Consider the following 27,956-nt stretch of genomic DNA (forward strand, 5'->3'; position numbering starts at 1 on the left):
GGTATCAAAGCATCTGACAAGCTAGCTCAACCTATGATCTTATGACTTTGTGGAGGGAGGGGGGGGGGGGGGGGGGGGGGGGCGGTTGCAGAGATATGGAGGGAGTGCAAATAATTTAACAACATAACGCAACAGTTTTGAGATTATACTTGGAGGGGGGGGGGATGTAGAGTTAATGGGTTAATAGTTATGTTAATGTGAAACCATATTAATTGTGTAACATAGGGGTCAGATGACCAAAAGGCTCAAAGGGAACTAGGTGCAGAATAGCCTGTCCTGAATACTATGTAATTACAATGATGCCTGGTAAACAGTGTAAATAAATAGTGTTACAATCCCAGCTGATGTTACTACTGGGCATGTTAGATCCCAGAGTGGAACCCAGCTTGCTAGATCATAACCTTTCATTTTTTGTTTAGAGATGTAAATGAACAGAGTCATAGGACAGCCAAATAACTTTTAACAAAAGAATAAAACATGTATTAAATTAAAAAAGATTAATCATTATATACTTCACCTCAGCTATACCTTTACAGATATATACAGATTTGTATGGGTAACACAAGTTATAAACTTTATCTTATACTCTAATGTACACAGTCCATGTAAACTAATGGGCAAGATGTAGTCAGACACATCACATTCTGAAACCATTCTGAGCGGCATGGTGGCACAGTGATTAGAACTGCTGTCTCACAACTCCAGGGTCCTCGGTCCAATTCCGGTCTTAGATGACTGTGTGTGGAGTCTGCACTTTGTCCCCGTGTCAGCATGGGATTCCTCCGACTGCTCCGGTTTCCTTCCACAATCCAAAGACGTGCAGGTTAGGTGGATTGGCCAAGCTAAATTTCCCCTTAGTGTCCAAAAGGTTCGGTCGGGTTACTGGGATAAGGTGGAGGTGTGGCCTTAAGTAGGGTGCTCTTTTCAAGGGCTGAATGGCCTCCTTATGTACTGCAAACTCTATGAAGTGACTAATGGCACCCATGGATGACGCATGAGAGTTTCCAAACTTCATTATCGAAAATCACACATTGAAATCCTTTCCCACACAACCTCTCCTATCAGTACTCCTCTGTCCTGGATCAACATGTGCACTCACATAATCTCTCTGGTACTCAGCCGCACCAACAGAACATCACTGCTGCACAGGCTGTATTAAGATGTCACCGATCTTAGGATTACTTTAGATACCTGGCTTCTCACTAGATTGTGTTTCCAGGCCTGTATCTTGTAGCTCTGTCTTTAACTGGGAGCCCCGCTCTGCTCCTTTAACTTCAGTGAACAGTACTTTGTTCAGAATCAGGGGAGGGATTCTCCGACCCCCCGCCGGTTGGCGGGCCCCCCCCGCTCGATTCTCCGGCCCGGATGGGCCGAAGTCCCGCCGCTAAAATGCCTGTCCCGCCGGCGTAAATTAAACCATCTACCTTACCGGCGAGACAAGGCGGCGCGGGCGGGCTCCGGGGTCCTGGGGGGGGACGCGGGGCGATCTGGCCCCGGGGGGTGCCCCCACGGTGGCCTGGCCCGCGATCGGGGCCCACCGATCCGCAGGTGGGCCTGTGCCGTGGGGCCACTCTTTCCCTTCCGCCTCCGCCTCCACTATGGCGGAGGCAGAAGAGACTCCCTCCACTGCGCATGCGTGGGAAGCTGTCAACGGCCGCTGACGCTCCCGCGCATGCGCCGCCCGGAGATGTCATTTCCGCGCCAGCTGGTGGGGCACCAAAGGCCTTTTCCGCCAGCTGGCGGGGCGGAAATTTGTCCGGCGCCGACCTAGCCCTTCAATGTTGGGGCTCGGCCCCCAAAGATGCGGAGCATTCCGCACCTTTGGGGCGGCGCGATGCCCGTCTGATTTGCGCCGTTTTGGGTGCCAGTCGGCGGACATCGCGCCGTTTCCGGAGAATTTCGCCCCTGGTTCCAGACTGAAACACAAGTGCTTTTGCTTTTCAGTATGGGCCTCTATTTGTGAAGCCACAATTTTGATTTTTTTTAAAATGCCTGTAATTGCTTTTGTGTCGTAAAGCCTTAATTACAATGCAGGCAAAGTTTAAAGTGAAATTAAGATTTACTGACTTGTAGGCATTTGTGTTTATCATGAAGCTAAATTAAGTTTTACCCCTCTTCCTGCAAACAAATACAAAAAACCCAAATAAAGCTTAAACTTATATCAAACCTTATTTCTGATACTCACAATACAATTATAAATTACTTAAACAATCTCTATTTCTGAACAATAGTTTCAGCAAAACGATACTATATATCACAAGTCTCTTGCGGACTAAGTCAAACCTTTTGTATACAGAAACATCATATGTAGAAACTGAAGCTGACAAACATAGGTCTTGGTTAGAACACCAGGAGAAATCCCCTGCCCTTCTTTAATTAGTGCTTTGTGGTGTTTATGATCATCCTTAAGTATTAAAAGTGCAAAACAGAAATTATTACCTACGTTAACCTGCTGTTGCTTGTGAAGAAGTCAAATTTGTGTTACACAACTGACAGATCTTTCATTACTATTTAATCCATCTGACCTGAGACTATGCGGTACTAAAATGGAGTTCCAGATCTGTAAAAAGATTTTGCAATTGCAAAAAGGAACTAATACTGATTATGATTTGTTTAATTTCTCTGTAGCTGCATCTTTTTCACATGGAATCTTTTTACTTAGGTTTTTCTCCAGCAATGTCAAATACTTCAACTCTAAACTCAATAGTGTTAACGGTATTATCTGTTTCTTAAACAGGTAACTGTAAAACCCAATGGTTTGATCGCGATAACCCTTCAGGGGATGGGGATTTTGAAGATCTTGTGAATCTCCGAAATGACTATCCTGATCAAATCTGCAATAACCCAACTGCCTGTGAAGTGGAGACAACATCAGGGGTTTCAATCTACTCCACTGGAGACAACATTTCTGAGTAAATAATAATTTTTTCAATTTTTATTTATTTCGGAGAACATGACTTGAAGCAACTGCGGTTTCACAAACTCCTGTTCTGTATTAAACAGCTGCAGCATTTCAAATGGATTTTCTTGTGTCAATAAAGAGCAAGAAGATGGGAGCTGTGAAGATTACAAAATACGATTTACCTGCCCGGAAGCTTTTTGTAAGTCTTCGACATTTGTCAAAGTTGATTCATTGAACTTTAGTTGCCCACTTTGGAAAGAGTGTCATTTTGCTGCGTGTTTAAATAAGAAAAATATGGTTTCAATCTCTGGTTAGAATTGAACTGTGCATATTAAACATTGAGGGATTTCTGAATGTTAACTGCTCTGGAACAGTCTCAGCATCAAAATCTAACAATTCCAATTCTTTTACTGCAAGATGTACTGAGTTCAGGCTGAATGTTTCCTTTCAGGAATTAAATGAGATTGAATCTCATCCAGCCCTACAACCCTCAGACCTGTTCCCCTAATTATTGAATATGCAATCACTATTGGTTTCCCAGTCTTTCTCCAGTACCCCCCCCCCCACACACACACACACCCTACACCAAAGCCGCAAATGGTACAGTGCAGTTGGCTCTGATTGCACATTCCAGAGGCATCATTATCCTCACTGGTGTTCAGAACTGAATACCAGTTGCAGAACGAGATGTGCGCAAAGGGCTCTTGCACTACCTGTCTTGTTTGTCTGCCCTCTAGCCACATATCTTTAAGCTCCAGCATGGTCATCTCTATAAACCTGTCATCCACAAAACACTCAGCCTCACAGATATTGCATTGTCACCAATTGCTGTTAATGCTCCGAAACTTAGAGCTTGATCTCCTCAAACTGAACATTCTTCCTGCACATGTAGCTGTCCTGAATATGGGACACATAGAAAATAGGAGCAGGAGGACAGTCGGCTTTAAGCCTGCTCCACCATTCATTATGATCATGGCTGATCATCCAACTCAACAGTCTGATCCTGTCCTTTGATCCCCTTTGTCCCAAAAGCTATATCCAACTGCTTCTTGAAAAATGTCCTGGTGTTCCCCCATGGAGTAGGATGCACATTTAATGGCACTATTCTTCCATAAGACCATAAGACATAGGAGAAAAATTAGGCCACTCGGTCCATCGAGTCAAAAACTCTCAATGTCACCACCACTTTCTCAAGGAAATGTAAGGATGGGCAATGAAAGAGATGTTTACCAAATATAACCTATATTTTACTTAATTAATTTAAACCAGACAATCCATCTTTAAAAGTATTATTTATACCATGTATTTTCTCCATAAATCAGGCAACTGCCAAACCCAATGGTTTGATCGTGATGATCCATCAGGTAATGGTGACTATGAAGATCTTGTGAATCTCCGAAATGAATATCCTAATCAGATCTGCAATAACCCAACCGATTGTGAAGTGGAAACAACATCAGGAATTCCAGGGTCAAGCACTGGAGAAAACATACCTGAGTAAATAATGATTCTTCCCTTATTTATGATTTTATTTTGAAGAGTGTGAGGGAATTTTACATGGAGGCAGTGGCTCCAAACCCCCAGCTTAAACATCGGGGATCTCTGTCTGGGTTTCCCAGAAGTGATTTAATGGGAGTTGGGCTGTTAAATGGCTTAGGATAGGGTTTCTGACCACCTAGGAAAACTGTCAGCCAATCAAATGGGAACTCGCTATCCTGTTTACACTGTGCCACCGGGTGCACTGAAGTGGAACCATGCAGACAGATATAGAGGTGAGTTTAGAGTTTTAGGTGGGGTCAAGCTGGCAGGCCCTGGCTTGGTGGCTCAGGAGTCAGACTCTGCAGAGCACGGGAGATAACACGAGTGCTGGTGCTGAGAGGGCAGCCTTTGAATCCATACAGTGCAGAAGGAGCCATTCGGCCCATCAAGTCTGCACCAACCCTCGGAAAGAACACCTTACCTAGGCCAAATCCCCAAACCTATCCCTGTAACCCCACCAAACCTTGGAATGGATTGGGTTTTGTTTATTGTCACGTGTACCAAGGTACAGTGAAAATTATTTTTCTGCGAGCAACTCAACAGATTATTAAGTACATGAAAAAAAAACATAATAGGGCAACACAAGGTACACAATGTAACTACATCACACCGGCATTGGGTGAAGCATACAGGGGTGTAGTGTTAATGAGGTCAGTCCATAAGAGGGTCGTTTAGGAGTGTGGTAACAGCGGGGAAGAAGCTGTTTTTGAGTCTGTTCGTGTGTGTTCTCAGACTTTTGTATCTCCTGCCCGATGGAAGAAGTTGGAAGAGTGAGTAAACTGGGTGGGAGGGGTCTTTGATTATGCTGCCTGCTTTCGCCAGGCAGTGGGAGGTGTAGATGGAGTCAATGGATGGGAGGCAGGTTCGTGTAATGGACTGGGCTGTGTTCACGCCTCTCTAAAGTTTCTTGCGGTCTTGGGCTGAGCAGTTGCCATACCAGGCTGTGATGCAGCCAGATAGGATACTTTCTATGGTGCATCTGTAAAGGTTGGTAAGAGTTAATGTGAACATGCCTATTTTTCTGAGAAAGTATAGGCACTGTTGTGCTTTCATGGTGGCAGCGTCAATATGGGTGGACCAGGACAGATTTTTGGAAATGTGTACCCCTGTCAATTTGAAATTGCTAACCATCTCCACCTCGGCCTCATTGATGCTGAGAGGGGTGTGTACAGTACTTTGCTTTCAGAAGTCAATGACCAGCTCTTTAGTTTTGCTGGCATTGAGGGATAGATTGTTGTCGCTGCACCACTCCACTAGGTTTTCAATCTCCCTCCTGTATTCTGAATTGTCGTTATTCGAAATCCAGCCCACTATGGTCGTATCGTCAGAAAACTTGTTGATGGAGTTGGAACCAAGTTTTGCCACGCAGTCGTGTGTACAGGGAGTATAGTAGGGGCTAAGTACGCAGCCCTGCGGAGCCCCGGTATTGAGACTATTGTGGAGGAGGTGTTGTTTTTTATTCTTAATGATTGTGGTCTGTGGGTAAGAAAGTCGAGGATCCAGTTGCAGAGTAAGGAGCCAAGTCTTAGGTTTTGAAGCTTTGATATGAGCTTGGCTGGGATTATGCTGTTGAAGGCGGAGCTGAAGTCAATAAATAGGAGTCTGATGTAGGAGTCCTTGTTGTCGAGATGCTCTAGGGATGAGTGTAGTGCCAGGGAGATGGCTTCTGCTGTGGATCGGTTGCGGTGGTATGCGAATTGTTGTGGATCAAGGCGTTCTGGGAGTATGGAGGTGATAACGCTTCATGACCAGCCTCTCAAAGCACTTCATTTTGACTGAAGTCAGGGCCACCGGATGGTAATCATTGAGGCACGTTGCCTGGTTTTTCTTTGGCACCGGTATGATGGTGGTCTTCGTGAAGCAGGTGGGGACCTTGGAGCGGAGTAGGGACAGGTTAAAGATATCCGTGAACACATCTGCCAGCTGATCCATGCAGGCTCTTAGTGCACGACCGGGGATCCCGTCTGGACCCGTCGCCTTCCGAGGGTTCACTTTCTGGAAAGCCGATCTGACTTTGGAAGCTGTGATGGTGGATATGGGTGTGCTATGGGCTGCTGGGGCACTTGACAGCGAATCGTTGATTTCCTGCTCGAACCGAGCATAGAATGCATTGAGTTCATCGGGGAGGGGTGCGCTGCTGCTGGAGATACTGCTCGGCTTTGCTTTGTAGCTCGTTATGTTGTTTAGGCCTTGCCACAACCGCTGAGAGTCTGTAACGCTAGTCTGTGACTAACTTGGTCTGATATTCTCTCTTGGCATCTCGGATGGCTTTGTGGAGGTCGTACCTGGATTTCCTGTATAGGTCAGGGTCACCTGACTTGAACGCCTCAGACCTGTCCTTAAGTAGGGAGTCAATCTAGTGAATGAGCCATGGTTTCCGGTTGGGGACGTACGTACTACTTTCTTTGGCACGCAGCTATCCACACATTTGCTGATGAAGTCTGTGACGGTAGTGGCATACTCATTTAAGTTGGTCGCTGAGTTCTTAAATACGGACCAGTCCACTGTCTCCAAGCAGTCACTAGGAGCTCTTCTGTTTCCTCAGACCAGCACTGCACAACCTTCTGAGTTGAATGCCGGGAGAAGGAGCACCGTCTTACGGCCTGATTTCCCAAACTGCTGTCGGGGGATGGAACGGTAGGCGCCCTTGATTTCTGAGTAGCAGTGGTCATGAGTGCTGTCGCCCCTGGTGGGTCAGATGTGCTGGTGGAATTTTGGCAGGACACTCTTGAGGTTGGCTTTGTTGAAGTCCCCGGCCAAGATGAACAAAGCCTTCGGGTGTTCTGTTTTGTAGTTGTTTATAACTGTGTACAGTTCATCCAGCACCTTCTTCATTTCTGCCTGGACTGGGATGTAGACCGCTGTATTAATGGGTGAAGTGAACTCACGTGGAAGGTAGTATGGGCGGCGCTTCACGTTTAGGTATTCCAGGTCCGGAGAGCAGTAGGTCGCCACATCCAAGCATCAGGAGTTGAGGAGGAGGCAAACCCCTCCATCCTTTGCTTTGCCTGATGACGCGGTGCGGTCCGCCCGATGAATGGAGAAGCCTTCAGGTTGTGAATTCAGAAGCCTTCAGGTTGTATGGCACAGTCCGGTGAGACGGGAGTGAGCCATGTCTCTGTGAAACAGAGCACACAGCAGTCTCTTACTTCCCTCTGAGAGGTAAGTCTAGCGTTAAGTTCATCCAGCTTGTTTTCAATCGCTTGTACGTTTGGCAGGAGTATGCTGGGGAGAGGAGTCTTGAAACCGCGTTGCTTCAGTCTCACCTGCAGACCGTCGCGTTTCCCTCGCTTCCTCAGTCATTTCTGTAATGTTCCTTTGGACATTAAAGGGCAATTTAGCAAGTCCAATTCACCTAACCTGCACCTCTTTGGACTGTGAGAGGGAACTGGAGCACTCAAAGGAAACCCACGCAGACACAGGGAGAACGTGTAAAGTCCATACGAACATCAAGGTCAAAGTCGAACCCGGGTCCCTGACACTGTGTGGCAGCAGTGCTAACCATTCTGTCACTATACCGGAAAAGGGGGGGGGGGGGGGGGGGTTGGAGGGGGTGTAAAATATCAAAATCATAGGGGACATGGCCTTGCCACTTTGCCCAGGCACCCATGTGGAGGCTTTTAATTGATCATTAATTGCCCACTTAAGGGATTCAGCTGGCCCACGAGCATATGGTTTCTCGGGCTCGACACTACACTGGTAAAGTACCAGTGGCAGCAGGCAGTGCATATGGTGCCTTTTCCACCCTCTCCGCCCCTTCTCCCAACTCACACTGTCCCACCTGCCAGCCAGCTCCAGGAGCAGGGTGGGAAGGGGAGAGGTGGAGAGAGAGGTTGGATGATATGAATTGTTAATTGTTTCAGCCGAAAACATTATTTCACCCTCCCATTCTGGATTATCAGGTGCAGCATATCTGATGGATTCACTTGTGTAAATGAAGAACAAGATGATGGGCACTGTGAAGATTACAGAATACGATTTACCTGTCCTGAATCCTTTTGTAAGTACTGATCATTTGAAAAAGATGTTTTAGAACTATTCCACAATCAGCACTGTAGTTGTGCTGGGTGTTCAGTGAGCAATTGATTTCAGTTTGCTGTTCAAATTGAAGATATTATTGCAGTGTTAAACACCCTGAACCTTCTCCAGCTTCAGATGTACTGCATACTCTGCGACTGCATCATCCAGTGATAGAAATTCAAAACCCAGGGGGTTAATCTTGTTTTAGCATTCCAGGAAGCAGTCAGTACAAACCAAACATTTACAAAATCAAAATATGCTGATGCTGGAAATCTCAAATACACTGTATCTTTGGTCGTGTACAACATTTCTTTTTGTTAATGGGGCATCAGCGTCACTGGCGAGGCCAGCATGTGTTGTCCATCCTTGATTGCCCTTGAGAAGGTGGTGATGGGTCACATTCTAGCTGGAGTCCATGTCTTGTAGGTACAGAGACAGTGCTGTTTGGTAGAGGATTCCAGGGGCATGATTCAACCGGAAAAAAATTTATGTCCGGCTTTGAGTGTGTTTCGCGAGGTGTTTCTCTGTGTCTGCAGCGCAGGGAAATAGCCCATTATTCAACGTCACTTTGCTGGGTTTCTTTGGCCTCGGGTTGTTTCTCTCCGGCAAGGCCGCACTCACAGTCATTTTCTGCTGATGAACCCATTAGGAAAGGCTCCTCGCAAATAAGGATGCCATTTTGTCTGGCTTCCCTCATCTTCCCCCGCCCCTCTCCCATTTATGATCCATCCTCCTCCTCGAACCCCAGGGAGGCACCCAGAAATAGCCTCCTCCACCTGCTAAGGCCCCAGCCTCCCGGGTCTGATCCCTGACACTGCCAACCTGGTACCCAGATACCCTGGCACTGCCACCCGACAATGTCTCTACCAGGGTGTCCAGCTGGCAGTGGCAAGATGCCCAGGCCTGGGAGATCCCATTATATGCCATTACAACTGGTCCAGATTTGTGGAAATGAGTACTAAATGGCATCCTGTCAGGTTTCCGAGGCATGGCCTTTAGATTCTGAGCAATGAGAGAATCCCTCGAATGTTTTTAAAATGAGCCTAATGGCAGATTATGTCCAGTGAGGGCATGATCCAGACTGTGACATCTTGCAAGATTTAAAAAATCTTGCGGACGTTTTGAGCATCGCAAATCGAGCGAGAGGCCTCACGAGATTCAACGGCCTCTTCCTGACACCAAGTCCAAGGCGGGCACACTGTGGTAGTATGTATTGGGGGTCATGTGGGACTGGAAGCCCTAATGTCATTGGCTGGCAGATCCCGGGTCCTGGTTGGCCGTTGACCTCAAGCTCCGCCCTGAAGGCGAAGTATAAGAAGCCGGTGCCTTCCCCCGCAGGCCAGTTTACTATCGGGCTGCTGGGGAACAGACACGCTTAATAAAGCCTCATCGACTTCACTCTATTCGTCTCACGGAGTCTTTGTGCGCTACACACACCAAAGCCGTTAAATCGTGCTCCCGGATTTTGATTCAGTGAAAATGAAGGAACAACAATATAGTTCCAAGACAGTATGGTACATAAGAAGATAGGAAACAGAAGCAGACCACACGGTCAAAGGAGCCTGCTTCGCGTTTAATATGATATAGCTGACCTTGGGCTCCCCATATTCCTTAAATCCGTGACCCCAAAAATCGACACCGGCTCAAATGTATTCAATGATGGAGCATTGACAACCCTCTCGGGTCGACAATTCAAAAGATTCACAACCCTCTGCGTGAAGAAATTTCTCATCTCAGTCCTGAGACTGTGCTCTCATATTTTAGACTCCCTGACCAGCAGAAGCAATCGCTTATAAATAAAACTAATTGAAGGCTAATAAGAAAGGGGAGTATGTTATTTGGAGAGAACTTCCAGATGCTGGTGCTCCGATGTGCTTGTTAGGCTCTTGTTTTCTAGTTGAAGGGTCATGAGTTTGGAAGGCACTGTCAGGGGAGCCTACGCAAGATGCCACAGTGCATCTTGTAGCTGGTACACACTGCTGCGTTGTTGGTGGATGTGGTGCCGATCGAGTGAGCTAACTTGTACTGGATGGTGTCAAAGGCCTTTGTAAGTTGTTATAATGCACTCACCCACTGATGCACTATCAATTACGACGAGACGAGAGTAGATTGTAATCGAGGCTTTATTTCAGAGATGTTTAGCCTCCCGCAGCTGCTGCCGAAATGGCTGCAGCTCAGAGAGCCCACACATTTATACTCCGCCTACTGGGCGGAGCCAGCAGGCAGGGACCTACCCCCCCACCTGTAGTACAGGAGCCTTACCATAATACCCCTCGTATGCGGTATATACAATATAACAGTGGTGATTATCACATTCACCCACTGTTAAAAAGAGTCCAGCGGGAGTGATGGACAACTATTTACATTCAGGTGTTTAACATTTTAAGGAAAAGTTTACAAATTCAGGCGATCGGGCGCCTTGATCCGTCGGTGCGAACGCCGCAGTTCTGGTAGCGATTTCGCCATCGGTTCGGTCATCGCTCACTCCAGGAGCGTGTCGACCTCATCTTCATCCCTGGGTGGGACCAAGGAGAGGACGGATCGTCCTGGAGTGGGGGCTGTGGTGGGTGCGCAGGGGGGAGGGAGGGTAGCTCCGGGGCAGAGGGAGGGGGTGTGGGGACCCAGCTGGTGCCAGGTCCCTGAGGGAGACTGTGTCTAGGCAGCCATCGGGGTATGCTACGTAGGCGTACTGCAGGTTCGCGTGAAGTAGCTGAACCCTCTCAACCAACGGGTCCGCCTCGTGTAGCCACACGTGCTTGCAGAGGAGAACGGGTCCTGGAGCTGCCAGCAACGTTGGGAGCGAAACCCCGGAGGTGGACTTCCTGGGGAAAGCAGAGACATTCATGGGGAGTTTCATTCGTCACAGTGCAAAGGACGGACCGAATGGAGTAAAGGGCGTCAAGGAGTGGATGAGTGGGTGCGCCTTGTCCGCATAGTTAGGGACTTTCCAAGAGTCGGTGCAGACTCGATGGGCCGAATGGCCTCCTTCTGCACTGTAAATTCTATGATTCTATGACCCACTGGGCGTAGTACGAGAAGAAGCCCATGCATCGTTTGAGGGCCTTGGGGGCAGTGGGGAAGGGACAGTTCCATGAGGGGGCGCGTGCGATCGGGGCCGGGCCCTAGCACTCTGTTCTGGACCATATAGCCGAGGATGGCTAATCGGTTCGTGCTGAACACTCACTTCTCCTTGTTGCAGGTTAGGTTGAGGAGTTTAGCAGTGTGGAGGAATTTGGAAAGGTTAGCGTCGTGGTCCTGCGGGTCGTGGCCGCAGATGGTGACGTTATCCAGATACGGGAAGGTGGCCCGCAGCCCGTACCGGTCAACCATTCGGTCCATCTCCCGTTGGAAGACCGGGACCCCATTAGTGATGCCAAAGGAAACCCTAAGGAAGTGGTAAAGGCGGCCGTCCGCTTCAAACGTGGTGTACGGGCTTGCGAATGGGGAGCTGATGGTAGGCAGATTTCAGGTCCACTGTCGAGAAGACCCGGTCCTGTGCAATCTGATTGACCACATCAGATATGCGTGGGAGGGGGTATGCGTCGAGCTGCGTGTACTGATTGATGGTCTGACTGTAGTCAACGACCATCTTGTTTTTCTCCCCAGTTTTCACAACTACCACTTGGGCTCTCCAGGGGCTGTTGCTGGCCTCGATAATACCTTCCCGTAGCAGCCGCTGGACCTCAGACCTGATGGAGGTCCTGTCCTGAGCGCTGTACCATCAGCTCCTGGTGGTGGCGGGTTTGCAATCCGGGGTGAGGTTTGCAAACAGAGAAGGCGGGTCGACCTTAAGGGTCTTGAGACTGCAGACAGTAAGGGGTGGTAGGGGCATGCCAAATTTCAGGGTTAGGCTCTGGAGGTTGCACTGGAAGTCCAGGCCGAGTCACAAGGCTGCGCAGAGGTCGGGGAGGACGTAGAGCCGGAAGTGGCTGAACTCTATGCGATGGATGGTGAGGGCGGCGGTGAAGAAGCCCCGGATCGCCACAGAGTGGGATCCGGAGGCCTGGGAGATTTCCTCGTTAATAGGGTGTACCGTGAGGGAGCAGCACTTTAACCGTATCAGGATTGATGAAGCTCTCAGTGCTCCCGGAGTCCAGAAGGCAGCATATCTTGTGCCCATCGACCTTCACTGTCGTCGACGCGGTCGCGAGGTTGTGCGGTCGGGACTGGTCGATCGTGATGGAGGCGAGACGTGGGTGGTCGGTGGCGGTCGCAGGCGATGAGCGGCCCGATGAGGTGGCCGACGAGCAGGGGTCCGGAGGCGGGGATGATGGCAGCGCCCATGGGCCGCACGTGTCCTGAGGCAGTCAAGATGGCGGCGCCCATGGGCCGCACGTGTTGTGAGGCAAACAAGATGGCGAGCAAAATGGCGGTGCCCACGGGCCGCACGTGTTGTGAGGCGAGCAAGATGGCAGCGCCCACGGGCCACACGTGGTCTGAGGCGAGGAAGATGGTGGCGCCCACAGGTCACATTTAGGGGTTGCAGGGACAATAGCGGCGATCGAGCGGGCCTGGCACACAGCAGCGAAATGTCCTTTCTTCCCGCAGGTCTTGCAGAGCGCGTCGCGCCTGGCAGCGCTGCCGGTGGTGTTTTGTCTGTCTGCAGAAGTAGCACCATGGCCTCCGCGTAGGTCGGCGCATCCCAGATGAGGGGAAAGATATCGGAGCTCAGCCGCGTGTAAAGGATCTGGAGCTTCTGTGCCTCTGAGGGTGGTTCTGTCGCAGATCCGATGTATGCTTCAAAGCAAGCTAGCCAATGTGCGAAGGCCGACTTGGCATTGTCTGCTTGAGGGTGCAGCTGCAGGCGATCAGGCTTGATGCGGAGATCCATCATTGTACAATCTCTGCGTAATAAATTGATGCACTATCAATTACGACGAGACGAGAGTGGAGTGCAATCGAGGCTTTATTACGCAGAGATGTGCAGCCTCCCGCAGCTGCTGCCGAAATGGCTGCAGCTTGGAGAGCCCACATTTATACTCCGCCTATTGGGCGGAGCCAGTTGGCAGGGATCGACCCCCGTACCTGTTGTACAGGGGCCTTACCGTAATACCCCTTGTATGCGGTTATATACAATACAACAGTGGTGGCTACCACCCCCACCAACTTCTAAGTATTGCATTCCTGACTGGGCTTTAGAGAGAAAGGACCGTAGTAACCGGCCACAGAATATCTGGCCTTTTGCCCGCTCGTGTAATCACAAATATTTATATGACGGGTCCAGTTAAGTATCTGATTACTGGTAATGCCTGGGATGTTGAAAGTGGAGGATTCAGGAATGATAACCCCATTAATAGCCAAGGGGAGGTGGTTCCATTGTGCCTTGCTGGTGACTGTCATAGCCTGGCACTAGTGTGGTACGAATGTTACTTGCCACTTGTCAGTTTAAGACTAAATGTTGCCCAGGTCTTGGTGAATGTAGGCATGGTTAAGACTAGGTCAGGAGGGATGGACTGATTTCTCTCTTTGTCCCTCTCGTGGGTTGTTTGCAACAGTTTGAATTTAAAAAGATGATGTCGTTGCTTCAATATATGAATGGATGGGCAGCATGGTAGCATAGTGGTTAGCAATCTAGCTTCACAGCTCCAGGTTTGATTCCCAGTTTGGGTCACTGTCTGTGCGGAGTCTGCACGTTCTCCCAGTGTCTGGGTGGGTTTCCTTCAGGTGCTCCCATTTCCTACCACAGTCCAAAATGATGTGCAGGTTAGGTGGATTGGCCATGATAAATTGCCCTTAGTGTCCAAAAAAATAATTAGGTGGAGTTACTGGGATAGGGCGAAGGCGTGGGCTTAAGTGGGGTGCTCTTTCCAAGGGCCGGTGCACTCAATGGGCCGAATGGCCTCCTTCTGCACTGTAAATTCTATGATATATATACTCAATGGGGTATAGCTGAGTGTGAGAAATAAGCCAGCCAGGTTCCTTAACAAGTAAAGAGTTAGTTTTATTGCTAAAACTAACTCCGGTGAAGATGCAGAAACTGTTAATAGTTGGTTCAAAATGTATGAGTATGTCCAACTAACCACTAATGCAAAAACAACACAAATACAGAACACACCCAGCATGCAAACAATAAATAAAACTCTGCAGAATCAGATCTTAAAACCTGACCAAGTAAACATTAAGGAAAATAATTAGGGAGATTGGATGTTGATTTAATGCTGAGGGGTCACTTTCATTGTTTTTTAATCAGAGATCGGGGTGCCCTTTAAAAACGGCACCCTGATATCGGGATTCGCTGTGTTGCCGATTTATTCCAGCCCTGGCCTCCAGCGTGTTGGCATGGGCCACGTCCTTTGTTTTGCACAGAATGCTAGATTATCTGGTGCGAAAAGCCAGTGAGCTGCATGCAGGTGTTCTCACAGCAGCCAGCACTCTGAAAAAATAGAAAATTCTACCGTATCTGTGTTCCAAGTGCTAACATGATCTTTTTCTGCATAAGTTATATGAAACAATTCTGTGATAAAGCAGGTTGTGTCTTTTGCAAATGCAACATAGTAACTGCTGTATGTTAAGTGTCCCTTGCTCAGCAAGTGTTCTTTTCAAATATTTCAGTGAATAAATAAGTCCAGCCGACTGAATAAAGTAATTTATTCAATAAATACATCTTCATAGTGGTGTGAACTTAAGTATCTGAAGACTCCCGAGTGGCATTGAACCTTGTACCATCATTGACCATAACCACTTCTGTCCTTATGATAGAGGAAAGGTCATTGATGAAGCAGCTGAAGATGGTTAGGCCTAGGACACTACCTTGAGGAACTCTTGCAGTGATGTCCTGAGGTGGAGATGACTGACCTCCAACAACGACAACCATCTTCCTTTGTGCTAGGCATAACATCAGTGGAGAGTTTTTCCCCTCATTCCCACTGACTTCATTTTTTGCTAGGGCTCCTTGATGCCATACCTGATCAAATGCTAGCTTGATGTCAAGGGCTGTCACTCTCGCCTCACCTCTGGAATTCAGCTCCTTTGAAATGAAATCTGGAACGGAGTAGCAGAACCCGAACTGAATGTCAGTGAGCAGATTCTTGCCATGTAAGTGCCACTTGATAGCACTATTGATAGTCCCTTCCATCACTTTTCTGGTGATTGAGAGTAGACAGATGGGATGATATACCAGGTTAGATTTGTCCTGCTTTTTGTGTGCAGGACATACCTGGGAAATTTTACACATTGCCAAATAGATGCCAATGTTGTAGCTGTACAAGATCAGCTTGGCTAAGGGAACAGCTAGTTCCGCAGCACAAGTCTTCAGTATCATTGCTGGAATATTGTCAGGGCTCATAGCCTTTGCAGTACCCAGAGCTTTTGGCTGTTTTATATCACATGGGGTGAAACGAACTAGCTCAAAACTGACATTTATGCTGGATACTTCAGGAGGAAGCTGAGATGGATCATTCATTTGACATTTCTGGCTGAAGATGGCTGCAAATGCTTCAGCTTTGTCTTTTGCACTGATGTGCTGAGGATGGAAATACCTGTGGAATCTCTTCCCCTGGTTAGTTGTCTAATTTTCCACCAATATTCGCAACTGGTTGCAGTAGAATTTGCTGGGATCAATGATCTGTGTCCATTGCATGCTGTTTGGCATGCACGTTATAGCTTCACGAGGTTAGCACCTCATTTCATGGTGTGCCTGGTGTTGTTTCCAGCATGCTCCTTTGCACTTTTCATTGAACCAAGGTTGATCCCCTATCTTGATGGTAGTGAGAATGGGGAATGTGGTGGCCCATGAAGTTGCAGATTGTTATTGAGTACAATTCTGCTGCACATAGCCCATCCTACCTCATGAATGTCCTGTACTGAGCTACTAGATTATTTCTGAATCTATCCCATTCAGCATGGTTGTCTTCACAAGGACTGTGCAGTAATCATTCTTACCAAGTGTCACGGAAAGATGCATCTGCAACAGGTAAAATACTGAGTGTGAGGTGAATTGGTATTTGTCCTTCTTGATTTTCTCACTACCTGCCACAAGCCTGGCAGCTATTTCCTTCAGGACTATGCCAGATGAGTCAGTAGCTCTGGTACCAAGCCACTCTTGATGGATGTTGATGTTCCCCAACCACAGTACATTTTGTCTCTGCTACCTTTCGTACTTCTTTCAAGTGTTCATAATGGAGGTATATTGATTGATCAGTTGAGGGAGGGCTGTAGCTGGTAATTAGCAGATTTCCTTGCCCAGGTTTAGTTCGATGCCATGAGACTTAATAAAGTAGAGGATCAATGTTGAGTGAGGTCTCCCAAGGCCATTCCTTCAGACGGTATATCACTGAGCTCTCACCTTTGTTGGGTCTGTCCTGCTGATGGGACAAAACATACCCAGGAGTGGTGATGGAAGAGACTGAAACATATGAGTATACGGTTTAATGCTCTGCAAGGTTAAATTCCTTGACTAGCCTGTTTGATAGTTCTCCCAATTTTGGCCCAAGTCCCCAGATGATACTGAGAAGAGCTTTGTGAAGATTTCTGGGCAAGATGTGCCTTTGTCATTTCTGGTCCCAAAGTCAATGTTGCATGGTCTATCCAGCTATATTTCTATTAAACGTCTCTGGAGAGGTTTGATACAATTGCTTGGCCATTTCAAAGGGCAGTTACGAGTCAATCACATTACTGTGGATCTGGAGTTGTAGGACAGTACGAGTATGGACGATATATTTCCTTCCCTCAAGGAAATTAGTAAACCTGGTGGCTCTTGTGACATCCCAAAGGTTTTATAATATTTTTCTTCATTTTGATTCTGGGGATTACATTTTAAAATAAGTTTATTTTTAAAAGGAAAAATATATACTTAGAAAATATACAACCAACTTCCACAACTTCAAAAAGGTGATCAAGCCAGGTAGATGTTTGCATCTTCCAGTGGTTTCAGAACCGACAGCGATTTCTTGAAATCCTGCCCCAGGGAGCATTCAGTGTCCTAACCCCGATAGTCAAACTTGCAAGCAACAAACAAGATGGTTCTCGAAACCCACATGTAACTTTTGAATTAGCATTGCATCATCTTCAATCAGGCCTTTTGTAATGAGCCAATTGGTCATTGTTTAGAGAATGTGCAAGTCAAACATATTGTACAGAAGAATTCTAGGCACATGCGGGAATGTATTTAAAACTAGTTTATTCACATGATGTACAATATGCACAAGGTGGGCGACTGAGAATGAACATCTTTCCTAGTTGCCGGTTTTCTGTGAAGTCACAGGTGCATCATTGCCGACATCACTAATTAGCATGTCTATTCCATTAACCCCAACTCTGTAGTAACTTGTTGTCACTGGGTTAACTTTATGGGATTTAGCCATATATGTACATTGCACCAAGTAGTGGAACAATGAGACAGTTCATGATATTTCGCTAATCTGAATTTGTACAAATCTTCATTCATTCAAAGTCGAGGTCAAATGGGGCCAAGTGGTGTCTGGCTGCTCCCTTACAGCAGCAAATTCATGGCCAGGATGTAATCCTCCCGTCCCCTCCCACAATGGTGTGTCTTCTCCTGGTGGATGCAGCAGGCCAATAAAATTGGCGTTTATTTTGGCAGGGCTGTAAAATAGCACCAAGTGGGAGTGGCCAAATTTTAAACTATAAACATAAGAATATTACCGAGCCTTAAAAACGACTTAATTAATCATTTACTTTTGAATTATATATTGAGGTTTCCTACCTATTTAATCATGTGTTTCTGGCTGGTTACTAAAAATACAGTAATTTTTTTTTAATAAACATTTTATTGAGGTATTTTTGGCTTTACAACTACATCAAAATAAACAATGTACATGAATTTATAAACATAGTGCAAAAGCCGTCTTTCTCCCTTACAGGTCCCACCTTTATTAACCCCCTACACTAAACTAAGCTAACCCCACCCACCCTTCTGCTGACGATTAATTTTCCGCAAAGAAGTCGACGAACGGTTGTCACCTTCGGGCGAACCCTAACATTGACCCTCTCAAGACGAACTTGATTTTCTCCAAACAGAGAAAGCTAGCCATGTCAGATAGCCAGGTCTCTGACTTCGGGGCTTCGAATCCCTCCAAGCTAATAATATCCGTCTCCGGGCTACCAGGGAAGCGAAGGCCAGAACGTCTGCCTCTTTCTCTTCCTGGATACCCGGATCTTCCGACACCATGAAAATCGCCACCTCTGGACTCGGTGCCACCCTTGTTTTTAACACCGTGGACATGACATCTGCAAACTCCTGCCAGAATTCCCTAAGCTTTGGGCATGTCCAGAACATGTGGACATGGTTCGTTGGTCCTCCCGCACACCTATCTTCTACACCAAAGAACCTGCTCATCCGGGCCACTGTCATGTGAGCCTGGTGAACAACCTTAAACTGTATCAGGCTGAGCCTGGCACATGTTGTGGATGCTTGACTATACTCAGCGCGTCCGCCCAGAGACCATCTTCTATCTCTCCACCTAACTCCTCTTTCCACTTGCGCTTCAGATCCTCCGTCTGCGTCCCCTCTGACCCCATGAGTTCCTTGTAGATGTCGGAGACCTTCCCTTCTCCCACCCACACTCTGGAAACTACCCTGTCCCGTATCCCCCTTGGTGGTAGGAGCGGGAAAGTTGAAACCTGCCTAGGTAGGAAGTCTCGCACCTGCAGGTACCTAAACTCGTTTTCCCTCGCCAATCCAAATTTCTCCTCCAGCTCCCTCACGCCAGTAAAGCTTACCTCCATAAACATATCCCCATCCTCTAAATCCCTGCTCTCTGCCATCTCCGAAACCCCCATCCATCCTTCCCGGGACAAACCGGTGATTATTACAGATTGGAGACCAGACCGATGCTCCCTCCGCTCCCACATGTCTCCTCCATTGCCACCAGACTCTCAGGGCCGCCACCACCATGGGGCTGGTGGAGTACCGTGCTGGCAGGAATGGCAGAGGCACCGTTATCAATGCCCCCAAGCTGTTGCCCTTGCATGAAGCCGCCTCCATACGCTCCCATGCCGCCACCGCCCCCCCCCCCCCCCCCCCCTACTTCCCCTGATCATGGCTATATTTGCCGCCCAGTAGTAATTACTGAAGAGTTTGGCAGCGCCAGCCCACTCTCCCCCCGGCTCCGCTCAAGCATCCCCTTTTTTACTCGCGGGGTCTTGTCTGCCCATACAAAGCCAGTGATTACTTTGTTGACCCGTTTAAAAAAGGACCGCGGAATAAAGATGGGGACACACCGAAGAACAAACCGGAATCTCGGGAGGACCGTCATCTTCACCGTGTGGACCATCCCAGCTAGTGACAACAGGAGCGCATCCCACCTCCGAAAACCATCCTTCATTTGGTCTACTAGTCGGACCAGATTTAGTTTGTGCAACCGTTCCCATGCCACTTGAATGCCTAGGTACCGAAAGCTTCCCCCAACTACTATAAATGGCAGTTCCCCCAGTCGCCTCTCCTGTCCCCTTGCCTGGGCCGCAAACATCTCACTTTCCCCCATATTTAGTTTATACCGCAAAAAACGGCCAGATTGCCCCAGAATCCCCATGAATTCTTCCATCCCCGCTGCTGGGTCCGATACATACAGGAACAGGTCGTCTACGTAGAGCGAGACTCTGTGTTCCAACCCTCCCCCCCCCCCCCCCCCCCACCCTTCCAGCTCTCAGTGCAATTGCCAGCGTCTTTGTGGCTAACACGAACAACAATGGGGGGGGAGGGGGCATCCCTTCCCTGTCTCGTCCCCCGATGCAGCCTAAAATAGTCCGATGTTGTCCTATTTGTCCGTATGCTCGCCACAGGGTCCTGATACAGTAACCTGACCCAGTCAATAAAGCAGCGCCCAAATCAGAACCGTCCCAGTACCTCCCACAGATATTCCCATTCTACTCGATCAAAAGCCTTCTCTGCATCCATTGCGACCACTACCTCCACCTCCCTACCTTGAAAAGTTTTAAATGTATTCACTGTAATAAACTAGACCATGTAAAGTCACAGCGTTGGTGGTTGAAGAAAAGCACTGGGAAGGCTGTTGTGGTAAACCAGGATAAGACAGTGGGGTTTGTTAAAGTGGGAAAGGAAAGCCCAAGTGAAACGAAGGAGGTACAAAAGATTGTACAGCCTGATCAAGGTGATTGATAAGAAGGTGCCAGGTCTCTTTAAAGATGCCAGGTCTCTTTAAAGAATTTACTTGTGTGGGTGAAGTTTACTCATGTGTATCAGGAGGAGCAGGTAAAGAAATCACAATTTTAAGAGATACGGGAACTAGTCAATCTTTAATGATAAGAGATGAGGAGTTATGTAGTTTGGGAAGAATATTGCCAGAAAAGGTGGTAATATGTGGAATTCAGGGTGAGAGGAGTAGTGTTCCATTATATAAGGTAAGGTTGGAAAGTCCAGTGAAGAGTGGTGAAGTGGTAGTAGGAGTAAAAGAGAAACTATCTTGTCCAGGAATACAATTTATCTTGGGTAATGATATAGCTGGATCGCAGGTGGGAGTGGTGCCTACTGTGGTGCATAAGCCAGTGGAAAATCAGACAACTGAAGTGTTGAAGGACGAATATCCTGGGATTTTTCCAGATTGTGTAGTAACAAGGTCGCAAAGTCACAGGTTAAGACAAGAGGAGAAATCAAAGAGTGAAGATGAAGTTGAAGTGCAATGATCAGAAACAATTTTTGATCAGATGGTTGAAAAAGAAAAACAGGTGGAGGATGAGGCGGATATTTCTAGTCAGGAACATTGGCACAGTTATAACAGAAAGATGTAGAAATAAAATGAATGTCTCAGAAAGCATATATGGAAGAGTAATCTGAGTGTATACCAGAGTGTTATTACCGTAAAAGTGATGTCTTGATGAGAAAATGGAGACCTTTACATATGCAGACGGATGAAAAGTGGGCAGAAGTTCATCAAGTAGTATTGCCGGTAGGGTACAGAAAGGAGGTGTTGCGAGTTGCACATGAGGTACCAGTGGGAGGTCATTTGGGAATAAGGTAAACTCAAGCTAAAATACAAAAACATTTTTATTGGCCTGGACTACATAAAGATGTAATTAAATTTTGTCAATCATGTCACACATGTCAAGTGATAGGGAAACCTCAAGCAGTGATAAAACAAGCGCCCATAATACCCATTCTAGCATTTGAAGAACCTTTTACAAGGGTCCTAATTGATCGCGTAGGACCACTTTCTAAAACAAAAAGTGTGAATCAATATCTTTTGACTATAATGGATGTGTCTACTAGGTTTCTAGAGGCCATTCGAGTACGTAATATTGCAGCTAAAAAGATTGTGGAGGAGTTACTTCAATTCTTTACTCGATATGGACTACCCACAGAAATGCAATCGGATCAAGGATCAAATTTTACCTCAAGGTTATTCAAAGAAGTTATGGAAAGCTTAGGAATAAAACAATTTAAATCAACTGTGTACCATCCAGAATTGCAGGGAGCATTAGAAAGGTGGCATCAGACATTAAAGACAATGTTGAGGGCTTATTGTCATGATTATCCAGAGGATTGGGATAAAGGAATTCCATTCGTACTGTTTGCAATTAGGGATGCACCTAATGAGTCTACCAAATTTAGTCCTTTTGAACTAATTTTTGGTCATGAGGTAAAAGGACCACTTAAATTGATTAAGAAAAAATTGGTGAGTGAGAAATCGGAAATTACATTATTGGATTACGTGTCAAATTTTAGGGAACGGTTAAATAAAGCAGGTGAATTGGCTAGACAACATTTAAAAGTTGCACAAAATGTGATGAAACGGGTAGCGGACAAGAAATCCAAAGCTAGTAGTTTTGCCAGTGGAGACAAAGTTTTAGTGTTGTTACCAGTGGTAGGTGAGTCTTTAAAGCAAGGTTCGTGGACCCTATCAGATTGAAAGGAAATTAAGTGAGGTAAATTATGTGGTAAAAACACCAGATAGAAGGAAGACTCACTGAGTGTGTCATGTGAATATGCTGAAAAGGTACTTTGAAAGGGAAGGAGAAAAAAAGGAGGGTTTAATGATTCGAACTCAAAGTGACGAACCAAATCCAGATGACTGTGAATTTGACATACCTCCAATTAAATTAGAAAATGAGGATGTTCTTAAAAATTGGGATAAATTGTTGAGTTACCTTCCAGAGGAAAAACGGACTGACCTGAAAGGGTTATTGATATCACGTGGGCAAGTTTGTGGAGATAAATTGGGAAGTACTAAAATGGCTTTACATGGAGTTGTGGGAAATGCTGTTCCAATCAAACAACATCCATACAGACTTAACCCTTTAAAATTGGCACAAGTTAACAAAGAGATTGAGAGTATGCTTAAAAATGGCATAATTGAAGTGGGTTGCAGCCAATGGAGCTCACCCATAGTGATGGTACCTAAACCAGACAGTACCCAACGGTTGTGTGTGGACTATAGAAAAGTTAATGCAGTTACAAGAACGGACTCTTATCCTTTCCCACATTTGGAGGATTGCATTGAGAAAGTGGGACAATCAGCTTTTATTTCCAAACTGGATTTACTTAAAGGTTACTGGCAGGTACCTTTATCCGAAAGGGCGAAGGAAATTTCAGCTTTTGTGACTCCAGATGGTATATACCAATTCTAAGTTATACCATTTGGCATGAAAAACACCCCAGCCATATTTCAACGATTAACTAACAAAGTCGTTTCAGGATTACCCAATTGTGTGGTATACATCGACGATCTTTAATTTTTAGCCAGACATGGAAAGAACATTTAAAACATCTGAAGGAGTTATTCGATCGACTTCAGGAGGCGGGTGTGGTGATAAACCTAGCCAAAAGTGAATTTGGAAAAGCCCAAGTCACTTTCCTTGGCCATACAATCGGACAGGGTCGAATGGTCCCACTGGATGTGAAACAAAAGTTATTGTGGAGTTTGCGATACCCTCAAGACAAAGGGAAGTAATGCGATTTCTTGGCATGAGTGAACTTGATCGAACATTTGTGCAAATGTTCTGTCGTGTGATTGCTCCACTGATGGACTTGCTGAAGCAACGTCAAATTTTGTTGGACAGCGGAGTTTCAACAGGCATCTGACTGCCTGAAAGCTGTGATAACCAATGCTCCTGTGTTCGAGAATTACAAGGGACTCTGTGATCAGATTGAACTACAGTATCCGACTTTAAAGAGAATTGCCGAGGCTTTGAGAAATGGATGGATCGTGCAGAGACCTCCTTGTTCAAAGAGACTGTAAATTGAGAGGGATTCCAGTTGGAGGAAGAATAAAAAAATGGACTATATTATTATACCTGTTTGCATGTATTGTTTTATGAAACGAAAATGTATATTTACTGTGTGCATTTCTTAAAGTATAGTGAAAAATTAAACCATCTTGAAGTTGATGCTGTTTTTTTTCTTGGGCAGGGTGGGGGAGGTATCATGTGAAAGTACCTTTAAGAAATGGGTGTATTTATAGAATAACTATAGTGGGTGTACCTTTAAGAAATGGGTGTTTATTACTGCAGTGATGTCAGAGTGTGTGGGGAGCTGGGCTGTCTGTCAGCTTTAAGTCTCACTTTGAGAAAAGCTTGGGTGTGTCTGTGGTTTTGTTTTGGTTTCATATCAGTGTTGGACCTGAAGCCAGACAAAGCAGGTGAACTGGTGTTCTCTCTGCCATGAAAAGACTATCTCTTGAACTTTTGGTGAAATAAGAATTATAAATGTTCTCAATAGTGAATTTAAACCTGATCTTTGTGTTAAAAGGGTCTTTTGTCTTCTGAATGTTGTTTGGGAATTTATGAAGGATTACTTAGTGTTGTATTCTTTGGGGGTTGTATTTGAATTAACAGTTGCTAAGATGTTCACAGTACGTTTTAAAAAGGTTAACTTGAGTTCATAGAATCAACATTTGTTTTGCTTTAAAAAATACTTTTCCATTTCTACTGTACCACACCTGTCGAGTGGGCCATCTGCTCCCCATACCACAATCTATTAAAAGTTGTGGGTCAGGTGAACTCCATGATACACTTTGGGCTTCTCTAAACCCTGGCCCATAACACCAGCCCAACATTTTTTCTCATCTCTGTCTTGGAACACCAACCCCTTATTTTTATACAATGACCCCCTCGTTTTGGATTGTCCGACAAGAGATATCTTATCCACACCTACGCTGTCAATATCTCTCAGAATTAAGGGGTATAATCAAGTCAACCTTTCTAAACTATAGTGGATCGAAGCTTAGGCTGTCCAAACTTCCCTCATAAGACAATCTGCCTATTCCTTTTATTGTTCCAGTAAACCTTCACTGATTTGCTTTGACACATTTATATCCTTCGTTAAATAAGGAGACCAATACTGTCTGCAGTACTCCAGACATGGCCTCACTAGGGCCCTGTAGAACTCCCCTCACAATAAAAGAAAACATTCTATTTGCTTGCCTAATTACTTGCTGTATCTGTATACTTTTGTGATACAAGCACTAGGACACCCAGATCTCTCTGCATCTCAGAACTCTGCAATTGCTCATTTCAATAACATATTTTTTATTTGTCCTGCCAAAATGGACAATTTTATATTTCCCCTCGTTATATCCATTTGCCAGATCTTTGCCCACTTATTTAAACTATCTACGTCCCCTTGTAGCCCCTCTTTATGTCCTCTTCACATTTACTTTCCTATCTATCTTTGAGCCTTCAGAACATTTAGCAACCATACCTTCAGTCCCGTCATTCAACTCATTTATATAAATTGTAAACAATTGAGGCCCCAGCACTGATCCCTGAGCCATACCACTTGCTTTACCCTGCCAACTGGAAGAGGACCTATATATACCTACTCGCTCTTTCCTGATAACTAGAAAATCTTCAATCCATGCCGATGTGTTACCCCTACACCGTGAGCTTTAATTTGCCACAATAACTTTTGACCTTATCAAGTGTCCTCTGGAAGTCTAACTATAGTACATCCACCAGTTCCCCTTTATCCACAGCATATGTGACTCTTTCAAAGAGCTCCAACAAATTGGTTGAACATGATTTCTCTTTCACAAAACCATGATGACACTGCCTGATAGTTTTGAATTTTCCTCAGTATCCTGCCATAACATTTTAAATGATAGCTTCCAACAATTTCCCTTTGACCGATGTTAGGCTAATTGTCTTGTGGTTTCCTGCTTTTGGACTCCCTCCTTTTTTTGATTTTTCCAATCAAATTTAGCCTTTCTCATATCTAGGAAATTTTGGAAAATTAAAACCAACGCATCAATCATCTGAATAGTCACTTCTTTCAAGACCTTGGAAGAAATCCATTTGGATTCAGGGATTTGTCAGCTCTCAGACCCAACACTTTGCTCAATATCACTTTCCTTGGCAATTTGAATTTTCCTGAGTGCCCCCCCCCGCCCTTCCATTTCCTGATTTACAGATATTTCTGGAACGTTACTTGTATCCTCTATAATGAATACTGATGCAAAATACCATTTTCAATTAATTTGCCATTTTGGTATATTCCATTATTAATTCCCGGGATTCACTCTTATTCGGTCACAGATAGAGTACTTTAAAAAAATAAATTTAGAGTACCCAATCCTTTTTTTTTCCAATTAAGGGGCAATTTAGTGTGGCCAATCCGCCTATCCTGCACATCTTTGCGTTGTGGGGGCAAGACCCATGCAGACTCGGGGATAGATAGAATACTTTGTGTAGTTCTGGTCACCGCAGTATAGAAAGGATGTGATTGCACTAGAAAGGTTGCAGAGGAGATTCACAAGGATGTTGCCTGGGTTGGAGTCCTTCAGCTATGAAGAGAGGCTAATTAGGCTGGGGTTGTTCTCCTTAGAGCAGAGAAAGCTGAGGGGGGACCTCATCAAGGTGCACAAATCTATGAGGGATATGGATGAGAAGAAACATTTTCCCTTAGTGGAGGGGTCAATGACCAAGGGGCATAGATTTAAGGTAAGGAGCAGGAGATTTGAGGATTGAGCACTTGAAACACCATGGGCGGGATTCTCCGCTTGCCAAAATCGCGAAACGCGATTGGGCGGAGAATAGCTTCCGACGCTGAAATCAGGGTTGGTGCCGGTTTGACGCCAAATCTGGATGCTATGGCGCCCTGAAAATAACGGAAATGGGTCACTCGCCGCGTGGGGTAAAAGTACAGTCGACATATCATTACCAGGCCTGAAGCTCTATGCGCCGGGGCTCCGCGATTCACTGCTTCTGATGGGCCGATTTCCCCGACGGCGCCGTTAATTTGTGCTTTTAAAAATCGTGAACCTGCCGTCCTGGCTGCTGAGCGAGAGAGAGAGGTAGGAAATGCCGTGGAGTGACTGCGGGCTGCCGGCTCGGACACCGGCTGGGCTGCCTGCGGCAGGGTGAGGTCCCAACCAGGGCCGGGGGAGGCGGACCGTTATCTTGCTGAGCACCTACTGACCACCCATCCTGGCCTGTGGTTCTATACAGTGGCACTGGCCATTATGGGTGCACCCACACCCGCACCCCCCCCCCCGGGCCCCGAGCACCCCGCCCAACTGGCAGCCACCCCTCGAGCCACAAACAAGGCAGCCACAGTGAGGGCAGTGCCAGCCCAAAGTGCCCCTGGCAGCAGGAACGGGCGCCATGACCGGGGGCTCTGACTGGGCCGGATACAGACAGGGCAGGGCCCGCAGTGCAAACCAGGGCCACCGTGTACCTGGATGAGCACGGGAGTATGCGCCATGCTAACCTGTTGACTTTCCACCCACTGCAGACAATGACATTTGGACACCAATCCGTGAGGATGGCCGCTGTGAGGATGGCCGCAGCCCTGCAAGATACCCTGTGGCCACATGAGAGGGGGCTGCTGAGAAAGGAGGGGGAAGCCGCTGCAGAGGAACGGGCTGCAGAGGGGCAGCTGATGGTCGCACAGGCTGGAGGGTCGGGCATCCAACTGGCCGAGGAGGAGGTGCCATGGAGGTGCCGCATGAGGTCCCACGTGTACTGGCGCCACAGTTCGAAGACTGCGGATGAGCAAAGGGATGTGCAACACATCTGCCAGATGATGGCACACCTTGGCACCGCAGGGGTATGGGGAGGACACCCGCTCCCAGTGACTGACAAGGAGATGGTCGCCCGCAACTTTTACGCGATTGGGTCCTTCCAGGCGCCGAGTGGGGACCTTTCCGGGATCTCGCAGGCCTCAACGCACAGGTGCATCCGCCCCATCACGGACACCCTATACTCGCAGCCGGACCAGTACATCCAGTTCCATGTAGACCGAGCCCACCTTGATGCCCGGGTAGCGGGCTTCGCTGCCATCGCCAGGATACTAGGTCCAGGGAGTGATCAACGGAATGTATGCCGCCCTACAGGCACCGGTTGGTAACAAGCTGCTCTGCACCAACCGAAAGGGGTTTCACTCCATGAACATACAGTGGCATGCGATCAACAGCTGCACATCATGCACGTCTGCGCCCTATGCCCTATACCTGGGAAGTGTACATGACTCATTTATCCTGGCATACTTGGTGATCCCCGATATGTTCGAGTGGCAACCCCCCCCCCCCCCCGGCTGCTGGGCGACAGGGGCTACCCGCTGCAGTTGTGGCTGATGATACCT

The 27,956-nt window shown here is 46.8% G+C and overlaps 1 protein-coding gene across 1 annotated transcript in view; it reads left to right on the top strand.

Moving 5' to 3' along the window:
* Positions 1–27,956, top strand: part of LOC140392259 (uncharacterized) — a 415,817-nt gene that overhangs the window by 187,837 nt on the left and 200,024 nt on the right. The window contains exons 21-24 of the mRNA XM_072477576.1: positions 2,738–2,912; positions 3,004–3,101; positions 4,225–4,399; positions 8,344–8,441. Of these exons, the coding sequence (XP_072333677.1) occupies positions 2,738–2,912; positions 3,004–3,101; positions 4,225–4,399; positions 8,344–8,441 (546 nt within the window). The remainder of the gene's footprint in view (positions 1–2,737; positions 2,913–3,003; positions 3,102–4,224; positions 4,400–8,343; positions 8,442–27,956) is intronic.

The sequence above is a fragment of the Scyliorhinus torazame genome, chromosome 16 (assembly GCF_047496885.1).
Source record: "Scyliorhinus torazame isolate Kashiwa2021f chromosome 16, sScyTor2.1, whole genome shotgun sequence".
Taxonomy (NCBI): Eukaryota; Metazoa; Chordata; class Chondrichthyes; order Carcharhiniformes; family Scyliorhinidae; genus Scyliorhinus; species Scyliorhinus torazame.